This window comes from Neolamprologus multifasciatus, chromosome 22 (genome assembly GCF_963576455.1).
Source record: "Neolamprologus multifasciatus chromosome 22, fNeoMul1.2, whole genome shotgun sequence".
Classification (NCBI taxonomy): Eukaryota; Metazoa; Chordata; class Actinopteri; order Cichliformes; family Cichlidae; genus Neolamprologus; species Neolamprologus multifasciatus.
In genome coordinates, this window is record NC_140459.1 from 11,886,344 (window position 1) to 11,898,677 (window position 12,334).

At 44.4% G+C, this 12,334-nt stretch overlaps 1 protein-coding gene across 1 annotated transcript in view; it reads left to right on the plus strand.

Annotated features, from left to right (window-relative positions):
- The window catches only part of ext1b (exostosin glycosyltransferase 1b), a 140,128-nt gene extending 128,695 nt beyond the window's left edge, over positions 1 to 11,433 (plus strand). The window contains exon 11 of the mRNA XM_085149420.1: positions 8,628 to 11,433. Within this exon, the coding sequence (XP_085005546.1) occupies positions 8,628 to 8,813 (186 nt within the window). The 3' untranslated portion in view covers positions 8,814 to 11,433. The remainder of the gene's footprint in view (positions 1 to 8,627) is intronic.
- Positions 11,434 to 12,334: the final 901 nt, after the last annotated feature.

The following is a 12,334-nucleotide window of genomic DNA, read 5'->3' on the forward strand; positions in this document are numbered from 1 at the left end:
CTCCGGCCTGTCAAATATGACGGAGCTGACGATTTATTGAGAGAAGTTGACATCAGTCATCGTTCAGTGATGGCTTTCTCTTGTTACTACGATGAAAGTTGGACCATGATTGAGTCAAAGAGCTTCTTTTTGTTTAGTGTACGTCTAAAATCCCTGCTTGTTAATGATCGTGGTCCGAATATGCTGACTGAAAAGTGGATTGAAACTAGTTTAACATAAGAGTTTCAGTATTAGAGTATGTAGTCAGTTATGGACAGATACTTAACCTTCATATTCATATATTCAAACCCCAACAAATGAGGATCTGACCCGCCAACCTTCCGACTGGTGGCCGACCACGCTACTTCCTGAGCCACGGCTACCCTAGTTAGCTTTTTACTCTTTTAGCGGTCAATCAAAAAATTTGGGTGGGAAGCTCATCTTGTAACCGGAAGGTTGCCGGTTTGATCACCAGCTCTGTCTGTCTTAGTCGTTGTGTCCTTGGGCAAGACACTTCACCTACCGCCTACTGATGGCCAGAGGGGCCGATGGCGCGATATGGCAGCCTCGCTTCTGTCAGTCAGGGCAGATACAGGGCAGCTGTGGCTACAACTGTAGCTGCCTCCACCAGTGTGTGAATGTGAGAGTGAATGAATAGTGGAATTGTAAAGCGATTTGAGGGTCTCGAAAAGCGCTATATAAATGCAATCCATTGTATTATTATTATTTTTTTTTTTTTTTTTTTTTTTTTTTTTTTTTTTTTTTTTTTTTCACCTGTCCCATTTGGTTCTTTAGCCGTCAGAATTGTTGTCTGAAGACCAACAAGGATACCCAATGGATTTATTTTGCCAAATGGATCATCATGGCATTGCCGTATTGGTCCATTTGATCGACCTTTGTTTTTATTATTTATTTTATTTTCAGTTGTTACAGACGGGACAGACATGAGTGAGGGATAGGAGAGGGAGAAAGAAAGAGGAAGGAAAAGAAAAACAGAAGGGGAGAGGGACAGTGAGAAAGGGGGGAAGAAAAAATATCTCCGGGATCACCTGTTGAGAGAAAAAGAATAGAAAACAAGCAAAAAACAAAACAAAACAATGCAACATACTATACACAACACCATCGCATTAATCTAGCTAAGTGAAAACAGCAGTAAATACTAAATATTGAATGTTGTTGTGCAGCACGCAGGACAGACAGCGCACAATGTGCTTTGAAGTAGCAGCCAAGAAAGGTGTGATTTAAGTCTACGAATAGTGAACACCCATGTGCACACCTGTGTGGATCGGCGCGCTTGTATTCAAATGGTTTCCCCATGTAATGGTCTGCTAGAGGATGTAGAGAGCCATAGCCCCGTCCCCCAGGGCATGAAGCAGGCATGGAGGAGATCCAGGCCCCAGACATCCAGAGGCCCCAGAGTGCAAGAGCCCAAGGAGGACCACCGGAGGGGCATCCGTGCCACCTTCATGGGAAGGGCTGAGGATCCCCAGATGAGGGGTCACCCAGTAGCCACCGGGCAGAAGCTAGAGGGGGCTGCACCGGCGTGCCCGCCGGCTCTGCCGGCAGCCAGCTGTGCCAGAGTGAACCGAGCCGCAGGCACAGAGGCCGGAGGCCCGAGGGCCCCCCGCGCCCCGGAAGAGGCCTGACCGAGCAGCAGGCGCCAGGCCCCGCCAAGTAGTCACCGGGAGTGAGCTGGTACATACCTGAGCGCCCAGCCCCGGACACCAAGAACCACCAACGCACCGACCCCTGAGGGCATCAGTCACCGGCAGGGAGTGTGGTGAGGGGAGATAGGCCTCCACACTTTGGAGGGCCTTGGAGTTCCCAGAGAGGTGAAGTCTAAGACCCGACCTGACATATAGACACAGACAAACAGGCACACACAGACACAGACATGCATTCCCACCCTCATGCACACATATACAAACACTCAGCACTCACCCAACGCAGGAATAAACGTAAATGGACATGTACACACAATCACACTCCCCAAACATACTCTATATCCCGGGTCCAGGTATCCTCACCCCCAGAGATGGAAACGGCACCCAGACCCAAGAGATGTTACCCTTCCCTCCGGGGTGGAGGCAAGCAGACCGCCCCAGGCTCCGCAGCAGCAGGGAGGCCAATCGGACAGCCAGCATCTCTTCCCAGCCCCCCCGCCCCGATGGCTAGCAGAGAACAGGGGTGTGTTAAGACCCCATACCTCCCTCCTCCCGCTCAAGTGTAGTGTTGCTGCGTGTTGCTCTAAAGTGTATTTAAAACAAGGGAGAGCATGGTGCTGCTGCCAGAGAGCAGCAGGTGTTAGCACGGCCCCTCCCGAGAACCCTCAATGTCTACATGGATTTAAAATTGAGAGGTGGGCACCGGCGCCAGAGGCAGGTTTGAATACACAGACCGTCTACTGGACGCCGTTAACGTGCCCACCCTCAAGGCCCTATATATATATATATATGTGTGTGTTATGAGAGTGTAAGTAATGTGGATGTCTAAGTTGTGAGATAAAATTGAGGCACAGGTGGCCAGAAGAGGACAGAGGGGGGGGGGAATGTCTCCCCTGCACCCTGGTGACACACCCGCACCCCAAAGCCCTACCTGTGTGGGTGGGTGTGGTGGAGCGTGAAGAGGGAGGCAGACGGGGATGGGGAGGAAAAGAAGGGAGGGGAGGGTGTCCCTCCCTAGGGCCAGCTCCCCCGCTGACCCCAATATGCACCCCCGTCCTCTGGTATCCACCAAGGCAAGGGAGCCCAGGCCCATCCAGACCGGGGCCTACGGCAGCAACACCGCCAAGCCCCACAGGACCCGGGGCAGCCCACTCTACCCCACCGCAGAGGAAACTGTACCCACCCCAACATTCAATCATCTCCCAGACTACACAAGACACAGACACCCAGGTTAAGTTTATTCTCCACCTCTCCTATGTCTCTCCCCCACCTGCAGAGTGGACTCCTGCAAAGATGGAACAACCTCCCTGCCAGTTCAAGAGCCCCCCGGTTGGGCCGATGCACAAGAGGCCCCCTGCACCAGGGCTGAGCCCCCGTGCACCCACCCGCCCACAACCTCGGCGACACACCGACGAGGACCGAAGCCCCCAAGGCCCAGCCAGAGCCCCAGCACGGAGGCGAAGCACCCCCGAACCCCAAACCCCCACGCCCGCCCCGGATCCACTCAGGGGCAGCCAGGCCACCAGGCCAGTAACCTACGTCCGCCAGCACAGACCATCCTCCAGCCCCGCTGCACGCGGCCACGAGGAGAACAACCTCTGAGAGCGACCAGAGCCACTAACCAGGTTATGAACACAACCCCCGGGTTAAGCCCTCCAGGGATAACGTCTCTAGGGGTCCTCCAGGTGCCCTAAGCCCATCCCAACCTCCACATCAACCACAATAGCCAAGGCGGGACCAAACCACGACCCCCCACCCCCGCTAGGTGATGGAGCCGATCAAAGGAGCCCAGAGGGATTGATCTAATGTGGTGGCAGAGGCTATATCGAGACTAATGTGATCTATTAGATAGTTTCTGTATTGGCTAGAATTAAGATTATTTTTATTTTTCCAGTTCATGAGGACCGTTTTCTTGGCGATGCATAGGGCAATAAAAACCATGTGGACTGTATTAATTTCTGTAGTGACATCATCCAAATTTCCCAACAAGCATACTAAAGGGGAGGTTGGAATTTTACATTTCAGACACTTTGATAAGTCCTCACATATCTCGTGCCAAAACTTCTGCACTGGTGGACAGAACCAAAGAGCGTGGATGTAACTGTCTGGTGTATTGCCTTGACAGTGTGAGCAGTTGTTGGCGGATGTAAAGCCCATCTTAAACATTCGATGACCTGTATAGTGCACTCTATGCAGTATTTTGTATTGTATTAATTGCAGATTGGGATTTTTAATAAATTTAAAGGTTTTTAAGCAAATCTGAGACCAGACGTTTTGGTCTAAGCTGACTGATAAATCTGCTTCCCACTTTGCAATAGGAAGGGATATTGATTCATCTATTTTAGAAAGTGTTCTGTATATTTTAGATAATAGTTTGGGGGATTTAAGAGTAAGAAATTGAACCACACTTGGTGGTGTTTGTAATTCAACTTGACTGAGGTTAAATTTCTTTTTTACTATGGATTTAATTTGTTGATATTCTAAAAATCTTTTCTTGTTGATCCCATATTGTGTAACTAGTCTGTCAAATGGAATAAATTCTGTTCCCTCTAATATATGTTCTAAGTATTTAATTCCTTTACAACTCCATTCTGGGAAATTAATCATATTTTTGTTTTGTAATATGTCAGGGTTATTCCAGATAGGTGTACGTTTGCATGGGATTAATGAAGACTCCGTTATTTTTAGAAACTCCCACCATGCTGACAGAGAAAAGCTGATGTTGATGCTTTTAAAGCATTCATGTCTTTTGATGTTTGAGCTAATAAATGGTAGGTCTGAAATCTCTAGATCATTGCATAGTGCCTGTTCAACATCTAGCCAGGGCTCATCTAAGAGGGTACATTTTAACCATTCTGAGATGAACTGAAGCCTGTTGGCTAAGAAGTATTGGTGAAAATTAGGCAGATCTAGTCCTCCTCTATCCTTGGTTCTTTGTAGCGTTTTTAAGCTGATGCGCGGGGGTTTATCTTTCCAAAGGAATTTAGAAATATGTGAATCCAGAGATCTGAACCAATCTTGTGATGGTTTGTTAGGGATCATTAAAAATAAGTAATTTATTTTTGGCAAGATCATCATTTTTATAGTGGCGACCCTTCCCATGAGTGATATGGGTAGAGATTTCCATCTAGTCAGATCGCCTTCTACTTTCTTTAGAAGTGGGATGTGGTTTAATTTAATTAAGTCTGAAAGCTTAGGAGAAACAATAATACCTAAATATTTAATATTTCCAGATTGTAGTGGGGCAGAAGATGAATTGTGGAAGGAGCAGTTAATGGGAAGAACTGTAGATTTTGGCCAGTTAATTGAATAGTCTGAAACTCTTGAAAACCAGTTTATTAGAGTAATTACCTCAGAGAGGTTGATTTGTGAGTTTTGCAGAAAAAGCAACACATCATCTGCATAGAGACTGATTTTATGTTCTACGTTATTACATTTTATGCCCTTAATTGTTGTAGCCTGTCTAAGTGCTGCTGCTAGAGGTTCGATAAAAATTGCAAAAAGTGAAGGGGAGAGTGGGCATCCCTGTCTGGTGCCCCTCAGGAGACAAAAGCTGGAGGATGTCTGGTCATTTGTTCTGATACGAGCTGTTGGGGAATTGTATAATATTCTTATCCAATTTATGAAAGAGTTTCCAAAACCAAATTTGTGTAAAGTTGCAAATAAAAATTTCCAGTTAACTCTGTCAAATGCTTTTTCTGCATCTAGAGATAATATTATGGTTTCAATGTTTTTATTGTATGAGTAGTCTATTAAATTAAGAAATCTACGAGTATTTGTTGAGGAGTGCCGACCTTTTATGAAACCAGTTTGGTCAGGATGAATTAAGAGGGGGGTTATTTTCTCTAATCTCTTTGAGAGAGCTTTGCAGATTATTTTAAGGTCTACATTTATAAGGGATATTGGACGATAACTTGAGGGAAATAAAGGGTCTTTTCCTGGTTTTAGCAGGAGACTAATGTTAGCAGAATTCATATTTGGTGGTAGTCTGCCATTTTTCTTGATTTCCTGCAACATTCCATGGAATACTGGTGCCAAAATTGTCCAGAATTCTTTGTAGAATTCTGCAGGAAAGCCGTCTGGACCTGGAGCTTTATTAATGGGCATACTTATCAGGGCTTCCTGGAGTTCACCTGGCGTCAGTGGCGAATCCAGTGCCATTGCTTGACTGTCTAGTAATTTTGGAAGAGTTACGTTGTCAAGAAACAAATCAATTTCATTTTTAGACGGGTTTATTTGTGGTGAATATAAAGTTTCATAGAAATCCCTAAAAATCTTGTTTATTCTTCCAGGGTCATATATTGTGTTCCCTGATAAATCTTTAGTGGCACATATAGTTGTTTTTTCTTTATTTATTTTTAACTGGTTTGCTAGAAATCGACCTGGTTTGTTACTGTGTTCAAAATTCTGCAAGCGAAGTCTTTGTACAAGGAATTGTGTTTTTCTATTAATAATTTCATTTAATTCTAGTTTTGTTTTGCATATTTTGTTCATTATTTCTTGATCTTGGTGGAACGCGTAGGCTTCTTCTAAGGATTTGATGGTTTTTTCTAATTCCTGAATATTTTTGTTTTCTTCTTTCTTTTTGTGTGATGAGAAAGAAATTATTTTACCTCTCATCACAGCTTTTCCTGCTTCCCATAGAACAGAAGCAGATGTTCCGGGAGTGTCATTAAAGTCTAAATATGAAGTCCATTCCTTTTTAAAATATTTAATAAAGTCTTCATCTTTAAGTAGTGATGTGTTAAATCTCCAGTTTTTACTTGGCGTAGTATTATTCTTGTGTATTAGTGTTAAAGATACAGGAGCATGATCGCTGACAGCTATAGGGTGAATCTCAGTGTCTGAAATGTCACTCAGCAGTGAGCTGCTGACCAAAAAATAATCCAGACGAGAGTAGGAGTGATGAACATGTGAGAAGAAAGTATATTCCTTACTGTTGGGGTGAAGGGAGCGCCATGCATCGCAAAGGCCATAGTCGCTCATATACTGTTTGATTATATTTGTGGATTGCCAATTGCGCTGAGTTCCTGTTGTGTTGAGCCTATCCATTTCTTCATTTAGTCCAAGGTTGAGGTCGCCTCCAAGAATGAGTGTGCAATCAAGGTGTTCAGAGAGTGCACTAAAAAATCCGTGGAAGAATGAGGGTTCATCAACATTTGGACCATATATACTTACAATACATAGTTTTTTGTTCAATATTGATAGTTTAATAATTAGAAATCTACCCTCTGGATCCATAACTGTATCAAGTACTGTAAAATTAACATTTTTATGTATTAAAATTGCTACTCCTCTTTGTCTAGAATTATAACAAGCTGCAAACACATTAGGAAACTCAGGTGTTTTAAGTTCGTTTAAACCTGTAACAGGTCTGTGAGTTTCTTGTAATAAAACAACATCTGCCTGTAGTTTTTTAAGCTGGTTAAATATCTTTAACCTCTTTCCTCTGGTGCCAGCCCCATTTACATTCCATGTGACAAACCTCAGCATGCCCATAATTGTGTGTGTATGTCTAATGATGTAAGCTGGGTGTTCCGTTTAGACGGGTGGAGAAAATGTGGAAACATCACTTGTTTGTAAATAGAAAGAGAAAAAAGTGTGGTGATAGGCTCCATAAGTCTGACTATGTGTGTGACTATTCACTAATATGAACAAGCGTGGCTTGCGTATGTGTCCTGTAAGTCTGTGCTTGCTGTGAGGCTGTTGTAAATGTGCTGCCGTTGAGCGTGTGTGTTTGCGTGATCGTGGTGCGAATATATGGAGAAATAGAGGGTGTTGTTTGTAGGTGAGTGGGGAAGTAGGTGATCACAGCAGTGAAAGACAAGAGAAAGAAAGAAACCACATAAAGTGTGAGCGACAACAAAAAAAAGAAAAGAAACGGAAACATTCCAATTAAAGTAATGACGGAGGGTGACGGTGTTATATCTGCTATGACTAATCCGCTAATCCATTGTATTATTATGTATTATTGTTATTTCCTGTTATTATCAGGAGGGTTTGTGTAAAAATACAGGAGTCCGCCTGGATACCGGTGACAAAACGTGCATCATTACTAAATGGACCGGTTCACATATTGTGCTTTCCTACTCTACTGGAGCACTCGAAGCACTTTTATACAACATGTTTCATTCATCCGTTGACACACGTTCACTTTTTTCTACTGTGTGTGAATCTAACATTCACACTCAGTGGCTTTCCCAAGGACACTTTGGGAAGCAGACTGGAGCAGCCAGGGATTAAACTACAAACTTCCCGATTAGCAATGACCTGCTCTCCTTCCTGAGCTACAGCCAACCATTAAGAAGAGGAATTCAAGGGTCCGATCATTTCAAGCGCTGCATAGTATAAATATAACATGTGCATGTCCACATGCGATTATAATCCCGGCTTTATCCGCCATGCTTGCTATAATGGAATAATGCAGACATAAGAGAAATGCAGCCCTCCTCGGTCATGCTCATGCATATGACATGAACTGTGGCAAAATGAAGAAGTAAAGTAGTTCCTTCTTTCTCTGCCTCACTCATACATCATAGATTTGGTCTCATAAACTCTTGCACACTTTCAAAATATTGTTTTAAAGGGGTCCTACTGCGGCCATTTCCATACTTTTCATCCTTGCTTGGAATGATTTACAGTTAAAATATTCCACATTTATAAGATTTAGAGGAGTTTGACATCTATGCTTTTGGCTCACAGGGATTACCCGAACGTATTCTGAGCTCATTATTTGGCCATGTTTAATATAATTATTCACTGCTGTAACAGGATACATATGACAGAAACTAAGGAAAAGCATCTCAGTGGCTCTTTTAAGATGCTACCCCTGATATTTTATAAAGATCTGCAAAACTGGATTTTGTTCCAAAACACAGTCGACTTGTAATTAGTTTTTTCATGTTCCCCCAGGATCTGCATCTGTTACTGAAAACTCTAACTTTTCTTCTTTTTGTTTTTCCTCCTCTTCTCCATTCCCTCCAGTCTTCAAGGGCTTCTCGCTGGGCTGACCCAGACCACTTCGCCCAGCGGCAGACCTGCATGAACAAGTTCGCCAGCTGGTTTGGCGCCATGCCACTGGTCCATTCCCAGATGAGACTGGACCCCGTCCTGTTTAAGGACCAGGTCTCTATCCTCCGCAAGAAATACAGGGACATCGAGAGGCTCTGACAAGACCGCCGCCCCCTCGGGGGAGACCCTACGCAGGGGGAAAGAGACTCTGTGGAGATTAGGAGTCATCAGAGTACAGGGGGATGGACAGGGAGAGACACAGGTCTGTCTTCCACTCAGCACATTGCCAATGACCAGAGCGCCGCTGCTGGAAAGACTCGATGAGGAAAGGGATAAACGGGAAACGGGCGTATGCCGTTTGGGTGTGAAAAAAGCAAAGAGAGTACACAAACTGACGGGCTTACCAAACAGTACTGTGTGTTTCACACATGTGCAAACACGCAGCACGCACTACTGACGACAAGAACTCTTGGATAGAATATTTTTTGTATGACACGGACGAGGACGACATCGTCTGTCCTGCTCTTTCGGCACACGCGCGGGGCGATGGTAGAAGAGGGGAAGGTGTTTGTGATCTCAAACCTGGCAACCCAACCTGTCGTCCCAAGCAACCTTCCCTACTCTGGATCAGGACATAATACTGGACTCATTACCAAACTCCTGCTTTGTAAAACCATGAATATTTTCTTGCTCAGAGTTAAAAAACAAACATTGTCTAACCTGTTCTTTTTTTTTTTTAGCAGCCATTACTTCCTAATATTCTCAGCAGTTGACAAACACCCCGCGTCTCCTACCCTTGGCTCGTTCCTTTATGAGTTGTTCTGGCTTTTATAATGGTCTATCTGCTCCCGTGTTATCACGAAGATAAGTTAGGAAAACATCTCATTTCATGTCCCATTTTCCTCTTGTACTCGCCACAGCAGTTGTACTTTTCTCATCTTTTTTCCCCACTTACTTTCATCATCTTTTATCCCCTCCCTCCTCCCTTCAGACTCTCTGCTCTCCCTCTTGTCCGTGTATGTGTGTTGTGTGTGCAGACCCTTGAAAAGTTGGCTCATCCAACCATAAGCCCGTGCGGAGTACATTTTCCCTCCGTTGGAATGAGCGAAATGAACATTTCTGGATGAAATGGAGCAGAACGTTGCATTCTAACCCAAACTTTTTTTTCTCCTTCCCCTCTTCTCTCTCCCTCCCACCCCTCTTCCTGCATGGTCTCTGAGCAACCATCCTTACTGTGGAGGGGTCTTTAGTGACCAGCATCGTTTCAGAGGACAGATTTTTAACGCTGAGCGCATCAGTGCCATTCTGACATCAGGGTCTGCCTTTAAAGTTGTTTATTGCACATCACGTTGCCTACATCAGTTTGAGATGCTCTTGTGTTGAAATATTGTAATCGCCACTTTAATGTGTCTCTCCTGGCGCCCTGATAATTTTTATTTTTATTTTTTTCCCACCCCCCCGTGACATATTCAAGGACCTCGGAGCCATTAAATTGACAAAAGGTTTTCTCCTCCATTTGTCAGGCAGAGATACGTTTAGGCTTCAATTAGGTATTTCGTTTGAAGTGCTGTTTTATTCCCAGGGGACACGCTGTTGATGAAACACCGAACATTATGGAGCATAGCGTTTGCGAAAACAGTGACCGGCAAACACAACGTGCTGTCTAATGCGATCCTTGGGATGACAGCTTTTCCCCCTTGGCACACACCAGTGTGTGTGTGAAAGAGACGGTGGCCACGCTCGGTGTCTTTTCTATGCCTGACACTTTTTTGCACCTTAAATGATCTTATTGGTATCAGACAACCAGATCAAAATGCTTAAATAACTAGATATCTTGACCTTTAATTGATCATTTTTAAAGACAGGCTGTCAGGGGAAGAAAAAATAAAGGTGGCTGGCTCATAGCTGAGCTGCTATTTGCTGTCATTAGGTCTGCATGCAGCGTGCAGGCGGGAGCACAGGCGGTCCAGTCACACATTTAGTTTGCAGACACTTGAATGAAAGCAGCATGCTTTTAGTGGCCTTTTCTGTCAGACAGGCATTCAGCATAATGTCTCAGCCAAAGCTGCTCAGCGTGTTAATCAGTTAGCTGTCACTGACATCGTCAACATCAGTGTCACACATTCAGTGGCTGCTTTAGATTTCTTTCTTCACACTTTGTTTTTATTTTCGCTTGACAAAGAGTTGATGTAAAATGTATCGTAAAGCCTTCGCTGTTTCAACAAAGGGGACAGACGTGCTTTGAAGTGCCATATCCAAATGCTACTATAGCAGAGCTGCTCTGTTTCCGCGAGTCATATCAAACCCAGCAGGACTAACTTGTGTTGTTTTGTTTTTTTGTTCGGTTTTTTTTCTTCTGCCCCAATCATGTCACTGTTTTGAATATCGCTGTTTGTGCTTGTACTCTGAAACTTTGAAACTTGGAGTCGTTTCCCGGGAGATTCGTCGTCAGTGTAACAACATTGATACTTTGCGATTCTGGGAAAATCATGCTCCTCGCACGGTCTGCATCTGGCCTCTATTTCATCTTCAAAAGAATCATATTGTTTCAATCCATATCAAGCCTTTTATGTCTGATTGTCAGAGTTACTGTTGTTGATCGTCTCAAGACAACCACATTCCCCAGCTCTGCAGATAATCCACACACACTAAAAAAAAAACCAACCCACCACCTATTTCAAATCCCTGGTCTCAGCACTGTACATAGACATATTTATTTTTTGAAAAGGAAAAAAAAAAAACAAGACTGTGTACGATTTGAGATGACGCGGCGAGAACATTGAGACCGATCCTGCATCGCTGAGGGGAGTAAGTGGTATTTATTCAGTTTATTTTCTACACGCTGTGCACATTAATCCACACAGATGCCGATATACAGCTCGTATTATGTCGCACTCTGCATCGGTTTTCCAGGGGAAGCATCTATCACACTCTTTCTAATACAGAGCTCCCCAAGTGAGATAACATTTCCAGAGTCGCCGTAGTGGAGTTTTAACTCCTGGAAAAGATTGCATACACCAGTGATCCAGAATTGGATTGGGCCGCTCCATCTTGGCTCTCTGCGGGAGTGAAATTGTAAAGTCCCAATAAAGACTACGCCAACTGACACGTGGAAAATAATAAGCAGCTGGGGCCCCCCACCCCTCTCTCTCCTGCACCAGATGGAAACATTTTCACATTCTGCCGCAACATCTTCCCCTCATGCATTACAGTAATGCGTCTGAGGCTGTGACACAGTGGTTTAAATTGTCTTTGTCGCAGCTTGGGGCTCAAGTCGCAAAACAGAAACTGAAGTGTATCTACAGTCTTTCAATTCCAGAGCTCAGTCAGAGTGTGATGGATGTGAGTCGGGGCCCTCGGGAAAGAAAAAGCAACTAAACTTCGTATCCCCTTAAAATGCCTCCGTCATTTGATCAGGGAAACATTATGCAAATTATCATCTTGAGCTTCAACGCAGATGGAAGAAGGTTTACCCAAAACGTGCCAGGCGGTTGGCGTGTACGCTGGAAACCGGTCTGCTCTCGATTTGATTTGTGCCTTTTTATCAACATGCGAGTTCCTGACATGCTGAGCACTGTCTGTCCCAGACTTGTTATTTCCAGTAGACGGGCAGCAATAGCACCATGTGCGGAGGACTCATATCCCTGCCTTCATACACTGGATGAGTCACAGTTTCCATT